Source organism: Anser anser, assembly GCF_964211835.1.
Source record: "Anser anser genome assembly, contig: HAP1_SCAFFOLD_296, whole genome shotgun sequence".
NCBI classification, from domain to species: domain Eukaryota; kingdom Metazoa; phylum Chordata; class Aves; order Anseriformes; family Anatidae; genus Anser; species Anser anser.
In genome coordinates this window covers 53150-68868 of record NW_028153901.1, presented here as the reverse complement: position 1 = coordinate 68868, position 15719 = coordinate 53150, and the positions used below count along the sequence as shown (strand labels likewise).

At 74.5% G+C, this 15719-nt stretch overlaps 1 protein-coding gene across 2 annotated transcripts; it reads left to right on the top strand.

Moving 5' to 3' along the window:
• The first annotated feature begins 635 nt into the window (after positions 1–635).
• Positions 636–15185, top strand: NFIX (nuclear factor I X). Of its 2 annotated transcripts, none has more exons than XM_083853471.1 (9): positions 636–901; positions 7623–8154; positions 11052–11114; positions 11221–11295; positions 11529–11649; positions 12204–12337; positions 12874–12996; positions 13586–13752; positions 14919–15185. In XM_083853471.1, the coding sequence occupies exons 1-9, from the start codon at positions 875–877 to the stop codon at positions 15168–15170; spliced, it is 1494 nt and encodes a 497-aa protein (XP_083709597.1). In that variant the 5' UTR covers positions 636–874; the 3' UTR covers positions 15171–15185. The 2 variants fall into 2 exon arrangements, with proteins under 2 accessions (XP_083709597.1, XP_083709598.1); XM_083853472.1 differs by lacking the exon at positions 636–901 and adding an exon at positions 6464–6969.
• Positions 15186–15719: the final 534 nt, after the last annotated feature.

The following is a 15719-nucleotide window of genomic DNA, read 5'->3' as shown; positions in this document are numbered from 1 at the left end:
TTTCCCCCCTCGCCGTGCTCAGCCCCACCCTGGCACCGCCGGGGCTTTGTTTGGAGGTGCCCCCCCCCCCCATATAGGACCCCCACCCCCGTGACGTGGGCATGGGGGGACCGCATGACGTCACAGCCCCCCATGACGTCACCCCCCCGATGTCACCCCCCCGGCGGTGGCAGTGCCGCCCCCCCCCCCCCGGCAGCGAAGGGGTGCCGGCGGCGGTGCCAGCGCTGGCACCGGGCGGTGACAGATGGCCGCAGCCGGAGGGACAGATGGGGGGGCACCGCCGTTGGCACCGTCACGGCACCGCCACGGTCCCGGCGCGGCGGTGCCGCTGTCACAACACCGCCACCGTCACGACATGGCACGGCCGCTGTCGGTGCGGTGCCGCCGGCACCTCGATGCCACTGCCACCGCGGTGCCCGTGTCACGGCCCCGCCCCTGTCGCGACATGTCGCTGTCCCCCCCCACTCTGTGCCCCGTCCCCCCCCCCGTGCCCGTGGGGGCCCGGTCCCCCGAGGCGCCCCATCCGAGGGGGCGTGGCCCCAGCTCCGGGGGGCGTGGCCAAGCGCGGAGGGGGCGTGGCCGTACCGCGGGGTGGGGTCGAGGGGGCGTGGCCGAGGCGTGGGGTGGGCGGGGCTTGGCTGGTGGCGGTGGGCGGGGCTTGGGGGTGGGCGGGGCCGGTGGGCGGGGCCTCGGCGGCGCTTCCCGCCGGCAAAAGTGCGGCGGGCGCCGAACTTCGGCCAAACTTTCCCCGCGCCGCCGCCGCCGCCGCCGCCCGGTCCCGGTCCCGGTCCCCCGGTCCCGGTTCCCCGGTCCCGGTGTCCCGGTCCCGGTCGCGGCCCCCCGGCCATGCCCCGCCGCGGCTGACACCGCCGCCATGTACTCCCCGTACTGCCTCACCCAGGTATACGGGCCGCGAGCGGGGGGCCGGTGCCGGGGGTGGGCCGGTGCCGGGAGTACCGGGGGGGGCCGTCCGGTACCGGGGGGGGCCGTCCGTTAACGGGAAAGGCCGTCCGTTAACGGGGAGGGGGCCGTCCGGTACCGGGAAGGGCCGTCCGGTACCGCGGGGGGCCGTCCGGTACCGGGGAGGGCCCGGGAGCCGCCCTACGGAGGGTTTGGGGTTTGCTGCGCGTCTGCACCTCCCTGAAAATGGGGGGGGGGGGAGCACGGAGCCCTCCCCTTTCCCCCCCCATCTCCCCGGTGCTCGGTACCGGGGAGGCGGCGCTCCCGCTGGAAGCAACCGGTAGCGGTGGGGGGCTCCCGGGGGGGTTGTGCCAGCTCCCGGGACCGGCGAAAAAGCGGCGGGGAGTCCCCGGGGGGGGGCCCCGTCTGGTACCCGCGGTCCCGGTCCGGGCTCGGGGCTACCCCCGGTTCCGTCCGGTGCCCGCAGAGGGTCGGGGGGGCCCCGGGACCCCGCGCTGCGGCTCCCCGGGGCGGGTGACCGGGGGGGCTGCTGCCCGCTGCCGCCGTCCCTGCTGCATGCCCGGTGCCCCCCGGTCCCGGTTGCCTCCCCCCGGTCCCGGTTGCCCCCCCCGGTCTGGCTTCGAGCGGGACAAGCAGCAGCCGCTCCCGGGGCATCCCCGCGCCAAGGACCGGTCCCGGCCCCGGTGCTGCCCGGTGCGGAGCTGAGCGCCCCGGTGGCCGCGTACGGGGACCCCGCAGGCTCCCGGTGCCGCCGCGGTCCCCGGTTCCTGCAACGAGGGGGGGGCGGGGGGGGAACCGGGACCGGGGGTCCCTGTGCGGGGCAGGGGTGTCACCGCGCGGGGCCGCCGCTTCTCGCCCCGGGGGGGGGGCGAAGGGAGGGGGGGGATTGGCCTCGGGGGGGGGGCACAGTCGGGGGGGCTTCTAAGGGGAGGGGCAGGGCAAAGGAGCGGGGGGAGGTCGGGGATCGGTGCCGTTGGGCCCCCCCCCGTAGGGTTCAGTCCTGGAGCTGCGTCCCTATAGTGGGGGGGCTCTCCCCGGGCCCCCCCCCCTTATTCTGGGGGCTGCATCGGGGGCGGCGGCGGCTCAGGCAGTCCCCCCCCCCCCCCCGCGCAGCCGGGGCTTGGCTGGGTTTCGCCCCCCCCCCCCTCCCTTTGCCCTTTTCTCCCGCTTTTCGGGGCGGTTTTGGCGGCCGGTTGCGTCTGGGCGGGCGGCCAGCGGCGCTTCTCGCAGCTTCGGCGCCCGCCCCGCACACGCGTGTGCACGCGCCAGCAGCCCAGCGTTGCACATGCGTGTGTGCCTCTGCCCGCGCGCGCCAGCGACATGCGTGTGCTGGCACACACGTGTGTGTGTGTGTGCGGGCACGCTGCGGGCGGGTGCTCACCTGGCGCGGGCACGGCTGCACACGCGTGTGCACGTGCACGACGGCCTCGCGGGAACAATTGTGCCGTGCCCGCGCGCGTGCCCGCTGGTGCAGCACGCTCACATACATGTGCACGCCGGCCTTGTGTGCCTCCTGCACGTGTGTGCTTGCACACGTGTGTGCTCACGTACATGTGCACACCTGCACCCCGCTCTCCCGCCCCGCTTCCCTTTTTGAGGCGATTTCTGGGTGGTTTTGGGCCGCTGCCACCATCCCCTATAGCTCCAGCATCGGGCGCGCGCCAGGATCCGGCCGTGGCTGCTGCAGCACGGATAACGGCACGGGGAGCGGCACGTATAGCGGCACGTATAGCGGCACATATAGCGGCACAGATAGCGGCAGCTCCCGCTGCCGGGCCCCGTGGCTGCGCAGGCAGCCGGCGGCGCGGCGCTTGTCGGCGCTGGCGGCACCGATCGCCGTCCCCTATAGCGACCGCACCGTGCGGCAGCTCCTCGGCGGGGCCGTGCACATCGCCGCCCCTATAGCAGGATAATAACGCCCGGCACGCTCCTTCCTATAGGAAACCCCCCTGCGGGGCGCGCGACGCCCACGGGCGGTGATGGCACAAGGCGGTGGCGGTGCCGTCAGCTCCGTGGTGGTGCCGGGGGGGGCGCGGGGTGGCCCCCACTGCTCTCTGCTCCCTGCCCCGGCACACGGCGCGGGGTGGCATGGTGCCACCGCGCGTCTCCGGCCCTATAGGGCGTTCTGGCCGCCGTACAGCCCGGTGCAGGGCGCGCGCATGGACCGGAGCCGGCGGCAGCGAATGCCGTGGCCATTTTCTCTCGAAAACGCAGGAGGAAATTCAGAGCGGCCCCCCCGGATCCGTGCACCCACGCCCCCCGACATCAGCCCCCGTGGAAGGGCGCGACGTGGGGACCCCGACGCGTGGGGTGGGGGCCGCAGCCCCTATAGCGGCGTGCGGGGGGGGGGGCTGTGGAGTGCGGCACCTATAGCACGGCGCCTGCTGCCCTATGGGGCCGCACTGCCTGCAGCGGGGTGCGGCGCGTGGCCCGGTGGGGCGTGGGTGTAACGCACAGGACGCGTGGCACGTCTGTGGGAATAACGCCCGGCGTGCGTATGGGAATAACGCACGGCATGTCTGTGGGAATGGGAACAGTGCGTGGAGCACACGCAGGGCACGCGGCGCACGTGACGGGTGCGGACGGTGCCGCCGTGGCACCGGCTGCGCCCTAACGCCTGCGCGTGCCGGGGACACGCGCGTGTGCCGGATGCGCCCGCGTGGAACCCGTCCACGCTTCCCTCTGCGCGTGTGCAAGGCGCGTGCTTCGGCCCTCGTGCACGCGCGTGTGTGGTGCCTGCAGGGGTGTGCCCCCCCCCCCTCCCCAAATCCGTGGGGCGTGCGGCACACGCGCGTGGCAGGCATGGCAGGGCCACGCAACCGCCCCAGGCCCCGCGCGCGGCTGCGGTGCGGCTGATGCAATCGGTGCGGGATGGGCCCCCCCCCTAAAATCCCCCCCCCGCCACGTGCGAGGCCGTGCGAGGTGCCCGGGGCGGGGTGGGGGCGGCGACACGCGTGGGCGCCGCGCGGTGCCGGGGAGGGGGGGGGACACAGGGCCAGGCCGTGCGTGTGCCGCGTGTCCGTGCCGCGTGTGCCGAGCTGCGCGCGCCCCCACCCCAAGTCCTGGCCCCGCACCCCCCCCAGGCCCCCCCCGCGCCCCCCCCCCAGCAGCGGGGCCCGTGGTGGCATCAATAATGGAGGAGCCCTGGGCTGGGCTGGGGGGGTCGGGGAGGGCCCTGAATTATTGATGGGCCACAAAAAGCTTTCTTGGCCGCCGCAGCACCGCAGGGCCCCCCCGGCCCGGGGCTGGCAGGAGGCCACGGGGATAACGGGCGGGGGGGGGGGGCTCGGGGATGGCGGGGGGGGGGGGGGGGGGGCAGCTGCCGGGGTCCTGCGGTGCCAAACCTCACCGGCCCCGCGCTGCGGCACCGCCAGCCACCGCGCCACGGCCCCGGCCTCGCCCCGCGCCCCCCAGCCCAGCGCTGCCGTCACCGGGCCCTCCACGTGGCCGCGGGCAGGCGATGTCCCCGCGGCCCCTCCCAGACGCCCCCCACCCGCCACCTGCGTCCCCCCCCCTCCCCATGTGTCCCCCCCCCTCCCCAGCCCGACGCCTTCCCTCGAGGCCGCCGGCGGCTCCCGGCCTCGGAGCGGGGTCCCCTCGTGTCCCCCCCCCGGCCCCCGGGCAGGGAGCGCCGGGGAAGGGTCTTGGCAGCCCCGGAGGAAGGGGCCGCGGGCGGGGGGGGATTTTTGGCGGCAAGTCTGGCTTTTTCGGGTTATTTTCTCTCGCGGCGAAGCCGAGGGGCCGAGGGGGGAGGCTGCTGGCAGCGGCGCGGGAGGGCGGGCGCTGCCGGGGCTCCGAGGGGGGGGGGGGAGTTGAGGGGAGAAAGGGGGGGGGGGAAGAAGGCTGCAAATTTTTTATTTTTTTTTTTGCTTTATTTTATTATCCCCCCCCCTTTTTTTTTTTTCTACCACCCCCCCGTTTTTTCGGCGGCGTCTCCTCCCCCTCCGCCGCAGCCGGGCGCTGGCGCTTTGCCGGGTGCTTACAGCTGCGGACGCGGCAACGTGGCTTCGCCCAAGACTGCAGCTCAATGCGGGGCCGCGCAGCCAATTGCAGCCCGGCAGCGCGGGGCCGGACCCCGCCGGGGGGACCCCGACCCCCCCGGGGAGACCCCAACCCACTGGGGGACCCCGACCCACTGGGGCGCCCCGATCCCGTTACCGCCGGGTGCGAGGGCGCGGGCGTGCGGGCGGACCCGGCCGGGAGCCTCCAGATCCTTCCGTGGCCACCTGGCACGGCCCCGGGATGCAGGGGGACGGGCGAGGGGGCGAGGGGGGGTCCCAACGCCTCCCCCCCCCCGATGGGGGTCCCGTGGCCGAGGTTCCCCCCCCGGGATTCTCCGGTGCCACCCCGACGGCCGCCGTGGGGTGGCCGGGAGGGGACCGAGGTGGCCGGGAGGGGACCGAGCATCCCCGAGCACCTGGGGGCCCTTTGTCCTCCGGGGGGGTGGGGGTTTGGGGGGGGGGGGCAGGGGTCCCCGCCTCCCTCAGCACCCCCGGGGCCGCCCCGAGGTGGGGAGGGGGCTTCGGGGACCCCCCCGGGTGCCCCCTCCTCGACGCACCCCCCCCGGCGCGGCCGCGCTGCTGTGGCTCGATTTGGGCTTTGGGAAGGAAAAAAAAAAATAAAAGAAAAAAATAAAATGAATAAAAGTGGGGGGGGGGAACAGAAGGGGCTGGGGAGCGCCCCCCCAACCCCGTGCTGCTTCTTTGGGGTGAAATTCGAGGGGTTTGGCGCTGGAGGAGGGCGAGGGCGCAGCCCCTGGGAGCCTCCCCCTGGCCTCGCTCCCGAAACTCCCCAATTTTTTTCTTTTTTTCCTCTTTCTTTTTTTTTCTTTTTCTTTTTTTTTTTTTTTTTATCCTTCGCACAGAGGGAATTAATTACGGGGGGGGGGGGGGGGGGGCGGGGGTGGAGCGGGGGGCATTGGCTCCGAGCTCCGCGTCGGGGATTTGGGGGCAGAAACGGAGGTTTTGGGCCGTTCCGCGCCGCCGCGCGCAGGGGCCGCTCCGGGGCTGGGGAAAGCAGCCAAAATCCGGGGCTTTTCCCCCAAAAAAAGGGCGTGCCGAGGGGAGCGGGGCCCCTGGGGCGGGGGGGGGGGCGGGGGGTCGCGCGAGGACGCGGGGCCGAGCCCCCCCCCCCCCCGCCCCCCCCAAATTCCCTGCCCGGGGGTCGCGGCCGGCACCGCCCCCCCCCCCCACGCGTGTTTTGGGATCCGAGCCCCCCCCGCCCCCCCCATACAGAGCCCCCCCGACCCCCCCCCGGCACGTGCAGCCCACGCGTGGCCCCCTCTCGGAACCCACCGGGGGGGGGGGGGGCGCGGGGATCACGCGTGGAGCCCCCCCGCCCCCCCCCGTGTCCCGTCCCCGAACTCCCCGTTCCCCCCCCCCCCCCCCCCCCGGCTCCGTTCCCCCCCCCCGGCCGGTCCCGGCCGGTCCCGCCCCCCCCGTCCCGGCCAATGGGGCGGGCGCTCCCCCCGCGCGCTGCGCTGCCATTGGCCGCCGCCGCTCCGGTCCCGGTGCCAAAAGGGGCCGCGGCGGCTCCGCGCGCTCCGCGCCCGGCGGCGGCGGCGGGGCTGGGGCTGGAGCTGGGGCGCTCCGGCTGCGAGACGGCTCCGGTCCCTCCCGGTCCGCCCCCCCTCCCTCCCCCCCCCGGTGACCGGGACCCCCCTCCGGTAACCGGGACCCCCTCCGGTAACCGGCATTCCCCCGGTAACCGGGACCCCCCTCCGGAAACCGGGACCCCCTTCCCATAACCGGGACCCCCCCGGTAACCGGCATCCCCCTCCCATAACCGGGACCCCCCTCCGGTAACCGGGACCCCCCCCCCCCGGTGCCCGAGCCCCTCGCTGCTCAGTGGTGTCGGGAACCGGGACCCGCCACTCGCCACTCCGGTGCCCGCTCCGGTGCCCGCCCCTCGCCCCCCCGGTAACTTCTTCTCGCCGGTAGTGGCCCCCCCCCCCCTTCCCGTCCCGTTATTGCCCCCCCCCCCGCTCCGGTTTTGCCCCGCCGGGGCCCGACTGGCAGCTGCCCACGGCAGGGATGAGCCGCCGCAATGGTACGGACAGGGACGGGGACCGGCGGCACCGGGGATGGGGACTGGGCACCGGTGGCACCAGGGACTGACGGAGTCAGGGACGGGGAACGGGCAGCGGTGGCACCGGGACGGGGACAGGGACGTGAGCGGCGGGTGGCGACTGGGGGCCGGGGATGGCACCGGGGCCGGGAAGCGAAGGGAACAGGGCTGCGGAGCACCGGGAGCCGGGGCTGGGGACCGCTGGCACCGGCGATGAGGACGGACGGACGGCACCGGGGCTGGGGACCGGGGACAGGAGCGGGGCTGGTGGCAGGGACCGGTCGTGGCAACGGGGATGGGGACCGGGACCGGCTGCTTGCGGACGTCCCTGGGGATGAGGCTGTGCCGGTGGCACCGGGGCTGGGCACTGGAGCTGGGCACCGGGGCTGCAGCGGCACGGGGCTTAGTGGGCACCGGGGCTGAGCAGGGACCGGGGCTGGGCACTGGGGCTGAGCGGGCAGCGGCGCTGAGCCGTCCCGGTGCCTGTGCCGCAGCAGCGCCGCGGGGCTGTGCCGTTACCGGGGCCGTTCCCGAGCCCTGAACGCGGCCGTTGCGGGCGGCGGGCGCCGGGCAGCACCGGGAGCGGTGCCGGGACCGCCGGCCCTCGCCCCGCTGACGCCGTTGCCGCCCCGCAGGATGAGTTCCACCCGTTCATCGAGGCGCTGCTGCCCCACGTCCGGGCCTTCTCCTACACCTGGTTCAACCTGCAGGCCCGCAAGCGCAAGTACTTCAAGAAGCACGAGAAGCGGATGTCGAAGGAGGAGGAGCGCGCCGTCAAGGACGAGCTGCTGGGCGAGAAGCCCGAGGTCAAGCAGAAGTGGGCCTCGCGCCTCCTGGCCAAGCTGCGCAAGGACATCCGGCCCGAGTGCCGCGAGGACTTCGTGCTCTCCGTCACCGGCAAGAAGGCGCCGTGCTGCGTCCTCTCCAACCCCGACCAGAAGGGCAAGATCCGCCGCATCGACTGCCTGCGCCAGGCGGACAAGGTGTGGCGGCTCGACCTGGTGATGGTCATCCTCTTCAAGGGCGTCCCGCTGGAGAGCACCGACGGCGAGCGCCTGGCCAAGGCGCCGCAGTGCGCCAGCCCCGGCCTCTGCGTGCAGCCGCACCACATCGGCGTCACCATCAAGGAGCTCGACCTCTACCTGGCTTTCTTTGTGCAGGCGCCCGGTGAGTGCGGACCGCCGGCGCCGGCGAAGCGCCGGGACCGTGTCTGTGTGTGTGTGTGTGTCTGTGCGCCGCGGGGAGCCGGCCCCCCGGCCGCCCTGCGCCTCTCCGTCCTCCCCCCCCCAACAGCCTCCCAAAATTTGGGGTCCCCCGTAACCCCCCCAGGACGCCCGGGGGCTGGCGGCGATGCCGGCAGCGAGCGCCCGGCCACGGCTGGAGCGGTGCCGCTGCCGCAGCTCCGGGGCAGTGCCGCAGCTGGGGCCGGCGACAGCCCCCGAGGGGGGAAGCGAGGAGGAGGAGGAGGAGGAGGAGAAGGGGGGGGGGGGGGTCCCGTCCCCGCAGCCCCCTCCCCGTGCCCGCGCAGGGCAGCCCCGGGCGGGGGGTGCGGCCCCCGCGCGCCTCGCACAAAGCGGCGCCGAGTGCCAAAGCGCGCGCCGCGTGCCGAGCCGGGTGCCGCGCGCCGTGCCAGAGCGTGCACCGGGGGCCGCGCGCGGTGCTGGGCCGTGCACCGTGCGCCGTGCCGTGCACTGTGCACCGAGCGCTGAGCACCGTGCGCTGAGCACCGCGCTCCGTGCCGCGCACCGTCCCGTGCAGCGCTCCTGCACCAGTGCCGTGCCGGCGCCGGGCACCCAGCGGGCGCCTTTGTCTCTGCTGGGCTGCGGGTGCGTGACACGGGGGCACAGGCACGGGGGGGGGGCACACGAAATGCAGCCCCCCCCCACCCCCCCCCCCAGCACAGGTGTGTGCGCACACTCCCTGCCTGGATGAGGGGGGCCTGCTGCCGGGGAGGGGGGATTTTGGGGCTGGAGCGAGCGATTTTGGGTGTTTTTCGGTGGCTCCTCGATGTCCCCCGTGGGCTTTCGGGGTGGGGGGCAGCACTTTGTGCCCCCCCCCCCACACACCGTGAGCAAGGCAAATCCCCACCCCCGCGCCCAGGCCTGCGTGCCAAGCCGGGGCACGTCCCTGGGGGGGGGGGGGGGGGCACGGGGGGGCCCTGCAGCTCCCCCCCCTCACACCCCCCTCCCTCCGTGCCCCCCCCCAGCCCGGCCGGGGAGGGCTCCGACAGCCCCAGCCCGGCTCCCGCCCAGCGCCGCCAAAATGGCCCCGGTTGGCACCGTGCCCCCATGCGCCGCACGAGGCCCCGTGCGCAGCCCTGCCCCCCCCGACCCCCCCCCCAGCGTCTGTGTGCCCCCCCCACACCCCCTCCGACCCCCCCAAACCCCACCCTTTTGCCGGGGGCCCTTTTGGCTCCCGCGGGCCCGGGGGGGGCGCGGTGCCAACCCCCTCCGTGCGTAAGATGGCGGCGCCTGTTGGCACCCGAACCGCGCTGCGGCACCGCCGCCGGGACCCCCCCCCGCACGCCTGGGACCCCCCACTCGCCACCAAGGGGGGGCCCCCCTGCAACTACACGACGCCCCCCCCCCCCAAAAAAAAAACCCTGAGCCAAAGTGCCCCCCCCCTACACCAACCCCCCTCCCATTGCTGGCCTGCCCACCGCCATGGCTGCCACCAGGTCCCAGCAGCCCCCCCCCCCCCCCAAAAAGAATTTGTTCCATGGGGGGGTCAAGGTTCTTGGGCCCCCCCCCAGATTTATTCCATGGGGGGAGGTCCAGGTGCTTGGGTCTCCCCCAAATTTGTTCCATGTTGGGGGGGGTCCAGGTGCTTGGGTCCCCCCCCCCAAATTTTTTCCATGTGGGGGGGAGGTCCAGGTGCTTGGGTGTCCTCCCCCCCCAAAAAAAATTTGTTCCTTGGGGGTTGGGGGGTCCAGGTGCTTGGGACCCCCTCCCCAAGGTGCTCCGGCCTCACTCTGAGGGGGGTCCGGACCCTTTTGGGGGGGGTCCTTGTGGGGGTCCCGGTGCCCCCCCCGGCTCCATGCACCTGGGGGGGGGTCCAGTGGGGGCACGATCACCGCTGCGTTGCCCCCCCCCCCCCCCCCCAGCACAGCTGGGTCCGAGGGCACAGGTGTGGGTTTGGGGGGGGGGGGGCACCCATTGGGAGGTGGGGGGGGCGGCTGCAGCTGCCCCCCCCAGCACCTGGACCCTCTGCTGGGGGGCTTCGGGGGGGGGCTGTGGACACTTGGGGGGGGGGCAGAGGGGGCACGGGGATCGCTGTGAGCAGCCCCCCCCCCCCCCCCCCCCGCAGGGGTCGTGACCTGGCTGACCTCTGACCCCGCAGGCAGACGAGGGGGGGGATTTGGGGGGAGGGATTTGAGGGGGGGGGGTCTGAGGGTGGGTGGGGGTCTGAGGGGGGGGGATCTGTCCTCCTGCCCCCGATACGGTGGGGATTTTTTTGGGGGGGGGGGGGGGACACACGACCCCACGGTGAGGGCAAGGTGCTGGGGGGGGGGCAGTGGGGGGTGTGTGTGTGTGGGGGGGGGGCCAGGACCCCCCCCCCAGCCCGGCACAGACAATGGCCGCTTTGTTGGCGCTGCCCGCTGGCGGGGGGCCAGCGCATTCCTGGCCCCCAGCCCGGCCCCATGGCGGCCCCCGGCCCCCCCCCTTGGCCCCCCCCCGCTCCCCCCCCGGCTTGGCCCAGCCCCCCCTGCCCCCCCCCAGCTCCCTGAGCCCCCCCCCCATGGCTGCTGGGTTCCCCCATCACCGGGCCCCCCCGGGGGGGGCACCTATGGGGGGTGTCTGAGGACGCGGGGGGGCCGGGGGGGGCAGGGGGGCAGGGGGAGTGGGGGGGGCGAGGTCACAGCGGGCGTTCACCTCGGGTGACCCCGTGGGAACGGGGTGGGGGGGCACCGATAAGGGATGGGGGGGGAGGGGGCTGGAATAAGGGGGGTTGCAGGGGGTTGGGGGGGCAGGGGGCTGGGGGGGTGGTAGAGGTCGAGGGGGGGGGGCGGGGGTCTCAGGGGGGGGCGGGGGGCGGGGGCTGACCCCTTTCCCCCCCCCCCGCAGACTCGGGACAATCGGACAGCTCCAACCCCCAGGGGGACGCGGACATCAAACCACTGCCCAACGGTGAGTGCCCCCCCCCGCGCCCCCCCCGCCGCTCCCCCCTCCTGTCCCCACGGGACCCCCCCCAGCGGTGTCCCCACGTGTCCTCCCCCCGTGTCCCCCCCCCCAGGGCACCTGACCTTCCAGGACTGCTTCGTGACGTCGGGCGTCTGGAACGTGACGGAGCTGGTGCGGGTGTCCCAGAGTGAGTGGGGGGGGGGCACTGGGGGGGGGGGGGGCACGGGGGGGGGCTGCGGGGCTGGGGGGGGGCGTGGAAACATCTGGGGGGGGCCACAGGATGGAGGGGGGGGCAGTGGGAATGGAGTGATGGGGAGGGGGGGACAGACATGGGGGGGGCACCAGGGAGGTCCCATGTGTGACCTGTGCCCCCCCCCCCCCCGCGTGTGCCCCCCCCCCCCCGCGTGTGCCCCCCCCCAGCCCCCGTGGCGACGGCGTCGGGCCCCAACTTCTCGCTGGCCGACCTGGAGAGCCCGGGGGGGTACTACAACATCAGCCCCGTCGCCCTCGGCCGCCGGCCCCTGGGCCCCCCCACCGCCAGGTACCCCCTGCCCCTCCTCTTTGCCCCCCCCTTGCCCCCCTCTGCCCCCCCCCGGCACTCCAAGCCCCCCCCCCCCGCCCATGGGACCCCCAACGACCAACCCCAAACCCCCCTCAGACTCCCCTGGGACCCCCCATACCCCCCCCAGCCCCTCGAACCGCCCCCCCCCCACATCTAGACCCCCCCCCGACCCCCCCCCACTTCACCCCTGCCGCCCCCCCCGAAAAAAGAAGCCCCCCTTGCACCCCCGTGTCCCTTTTGCCCCCCATATGTCCCCCCCATCATGTCCCCAGTGGCGGGGTGGGACCCCCTGTAACCCCCCCCAGCCCCTCAAACCGCCCCCCCCCACATATCTGGGCCCCCCCCACTTCACCCCTAACCCCCCCCCCCCAAAAAAAAGCCCCCCCTGCATCCCCGTGTCCCTCTTGCCCCCCAATGCACCCCCCAGGTTGCGGGCTGGGTGACCCCTGTGTGGGTGGGGGTGGGGGGGGGATTTTGGGGGGGGGGGGATTTTTTCGGGGGGGGGTCCGGGGGTGACAGCGGTGTCCCTGCAGCGGCCCCAAGCGCCCCAAGGCGCTGGACGAGGGGGACCTGGAGGGGCCCGGGGACGACGTCTTCTACCCGGGGCCGGGCCGGTCGCCAGCCCCCGGGAGCAGCCAGGGGCCGTGGGGGGGGGACGTGGACACCGGTGGGTGGCGTTTGGCGGGGGGGGGTCAGATAAAATGGGGGGGGGGCAGATAAAATGGGGGGGGGGCAGATAAAATGGGGAGGGGGCTTGGGGGAGGAATGGGGGGCTGGGGGGATACGGGGCGCTGGGGGGGCTGTGGGAGGAGGAGGTTTGGGGGGGGCTGTGCTGGGCGGGGGCATGGTTTAGGGGGGGGATCTGTGGGGGGGGATGGGGGGCAGATGGGATGGGGGGGCTCTGGGGGGAGGGATGGGGGCACCTGGGTGGGGAATGGGGGGCTTGGGGGGGAGGGAGAGGGGCTTGGGGGGGGCTGTGGGAGAAGGAGGAGGGGGCTTGGGGGGGGGGTCTGTGCGGGGGGGGGCGTGGAGGGGGGTGGGGGGCGGCACGGAGGGGTGCGGGGGGGGGGAGTTTTTGGTGGGGGTGTCCTGGAGGGGTGCAGGGGTGCTCTGTGGCATTTCTGCTGGGGGATCCCGGGGGGGGGGGGGGGTTCCCCGCGGTCCAGGCGCCCCCCCCTCACCCCCTCCCCGCGCCCCCCCCAGGCCCGGCGGCGCTGAAGAAGTCGGGGAAGCTGGATTTCTGCAGCGCGCTCTCGGGGCACGGCACCAGCCCCCGCATGGCCTTCGGCCACCACCCGCTGCCCGTCCTGGCCGGCGTCCGCCCCGGTGAGCCCCCGGGACCCCCCCGGGACCCCCCTCCCCCGGGACTCCTCCCGGGACCCCCCCCCAGGACTCCCCCCTGGACGCTCCCCCCTGGGACCCCTCACTGGGAACCCCCCCAGGACACCCCCTTGGACGCCCCCCCCCCAGGACCCCTCCTTGGGACCCCCCCCTCCTCGGGACTCTTCCTTGGAACCCCCCCCGGACCCCCACACCCCCCCAGGTCCCCCCCCTCCCCTTGGGACCCTGCTGCCTGCGCCCTCCACCCCCCCTTCAACCCCTGGGCGGGGGGGGTTGGGGTGGGGAGGGGATGGGGGATGGGGGGGGTAAGGGGGGTAAATGGGGGGGGGCTGAAGGGGAGGGTCTGAAGGGGAGGGGGCTAAAGGGGGGGGGCTAAGGAGGGGTTAAGGGAGGGGCTAAAGGGGGGTTAAAGGGGGGGGCTAAAGGGAGGGGGTTAAGGGGGGGTGGGGGTTAAAGGGAGGGTTTTTAGGGGGGGCTTTTAAAGGGGAGGGGGCTGGAGGGGGGGAGCCCCACGTGCCGTACCCCCCCCCCCCCCGGCGGCCCCCCCCCGGCCCGGCGCTGAGGCTCGGTGCAGGCAGCCCGCGGGCCACGGCCTCGGCGCTGCACTTCCCGTCGGGGTCGCTGCTGCCGCAGTCGGGGCCGTACTTCGCGCACCCCACCATCCGCTACCACCACGGCCAGGACTCGCTCAAGGACTTCGTGCAGTTCGTCTGCGCCGACGGCGCCGCGCAGGGCCCCCAGGTGGGGGCGGGGCCGGGGGTGGGCGGGGCTTGGGGAGGTGGGTGGGGCCTGGGGGCGGGTGGGGCCTCGGGTGGGCGGGGCCTTGGCGAGTGGGCGGGGTCTGGTGTGGGCGGGGCCTCGGGTGGGCGGGGCCTCGGAGTGGGTGGGTCCTGGGGGCGGGGCCAGGGCTGGTCGCCACGGCAACCGAGGGGCGTGGCCTGTATGCAAATTGGCCCCTCCCTGTCACTGTGTGTGTGTGGATGGGACCTGGGGGTGGGTGGAGCCTGGGGAGTGGGTGTGGCTTCGGAGAGTGGGTGGGCCAGGTGGGGGGGCAGGGCCTTGCATGGGCGTGGCCTGGATATGAGCCTTAGGTGCGGGCGGGGCCTGGGGCGGGTGGAGTCTGGGGTTGAGGGCAGGGCTGGTTGCCATGGCGACCGAGGGGCGTGGCCTGTATGCAAATTGGACCCTCCGTCCACCATGAGGGTATGGGCAGGGCCTCGGGGTGGGCGGGGCCTGGGGTGTGGGTGTGGCCTGTATGCAAATCAGCCCCTCCCTGCTGCCACGAGGTGATGTGCGTTCAGTGTGGGGGTGAGGGGTGGGGCTTGTATGCAAATGAGATTTAGGGGCGGGTCTGTGCAGGACAAGTCTGGGGAGGCGGTGCCTCTATGCAAATGAGGTGGAGGAGGCGGAGCCAGCAGGTAGAGAGGTGGGGCCACATGGGTAGGGCCTCCACACCAGCACCGCCTTGGGGGTGGAGCCTGTATGCAAATGAGGCAGCAGGGGCGGAGCCAGTGGACAGGTGGGGCCGTGTGGGCAGGGCCTCTTAGCACCGCCCTGTGGGTGGAGCCTGTATGCAAATGAGGAGCCAGAGGCAGAGCCAGTGGACAGGTGGGGCCACATGGGCAGGGTCTCCATGCCAGGACTGCCCTGAGGGCGGAGCCCGTATGCAAATGAGCCCGAGTCTGTATGCAAATGAGGCCGTGCAGCTGCACTGCCTGCAGCAGAGGGGACAGGATGGGGGTGACCGAGATGCCCCCGCCCCAGGACCCCCCCCCAAAGGTGCCCCTCCCCCCCACGCCATGGGTGCCCCCCCCTCCCGCTGCCACCCCGTGCCCCCCGGTGCCGCCCTGCCTCCCGCCGCCGCCCCCCCCGGGTGCCGGGTGCCCGTCACCGTCTTCTCGTTGCAGCCGTGCGGGGCGCAGGGTCGGTCCGGGGGGGCTGCGGGGGCCCCCCTGGCCCGGCCCCTGCCCCTGCCCCCGCCGGAGCCCAAAGCCCCCAGCGCCCCCCAGGGCGGAGCGCCCGCGGCACCCCGTAAGTCCCGGCCCCGGCGCCCCCACTGCGCCCCACTGCACCCCACTGCACCCCACTGCACCCGCAGCCGGGACCTGGGCCATGGGGGGGGCGGGGGGGGGGCAGTGGGGGGCAGCGGGGGGGTGTAGGGTGAAGGGGGCGCAGCTATCGGGGGGGTCACGGGGGGGGGTGAGTCACAGGGTGAGTGAGGGCGACGACAGGATGTGGGGGGGCGTGTAGTTATGGGGTGCGGGGGGTTATGGGGTGAAGAGTGCACCAGGCTGGGGTGCGGGGGGTGTCGTTGGGGTGGGGGGGGGGCCTGATGCTGGTGGGGGGGTGCGGGAATGGGGCGCAGGGGGTGTGGGAATGGGGCGCAGGGGGTGTGGCTATGGGGTGCGGCTGTGGGGCTGGGGGTGTGGGAACGGGGCTGGGGGTGCGGATATGGGTCTGGGGGTGCAGGCGTGGGGCTGGGGTGCGGGTTTGGGGTGGGGGGAGTGGGGGTGTTGGGCTGGGGTTGTGGGGCCGGGGGTGCGGGTGTAGGGCCGGGGGTGTGGGGCTGGGGGGGTGCAGATATGGGGCCGATGTGCGGGTGTGGGGCCGGATGGGGGTGCAGGTATGGGGCTGGGGGTGCAGTTATGGGGCTGGGGGTGTGGGGCCGGGGGTGCGGCTATGGGGGGGGGCGCGTTCCCGGGGTGCAG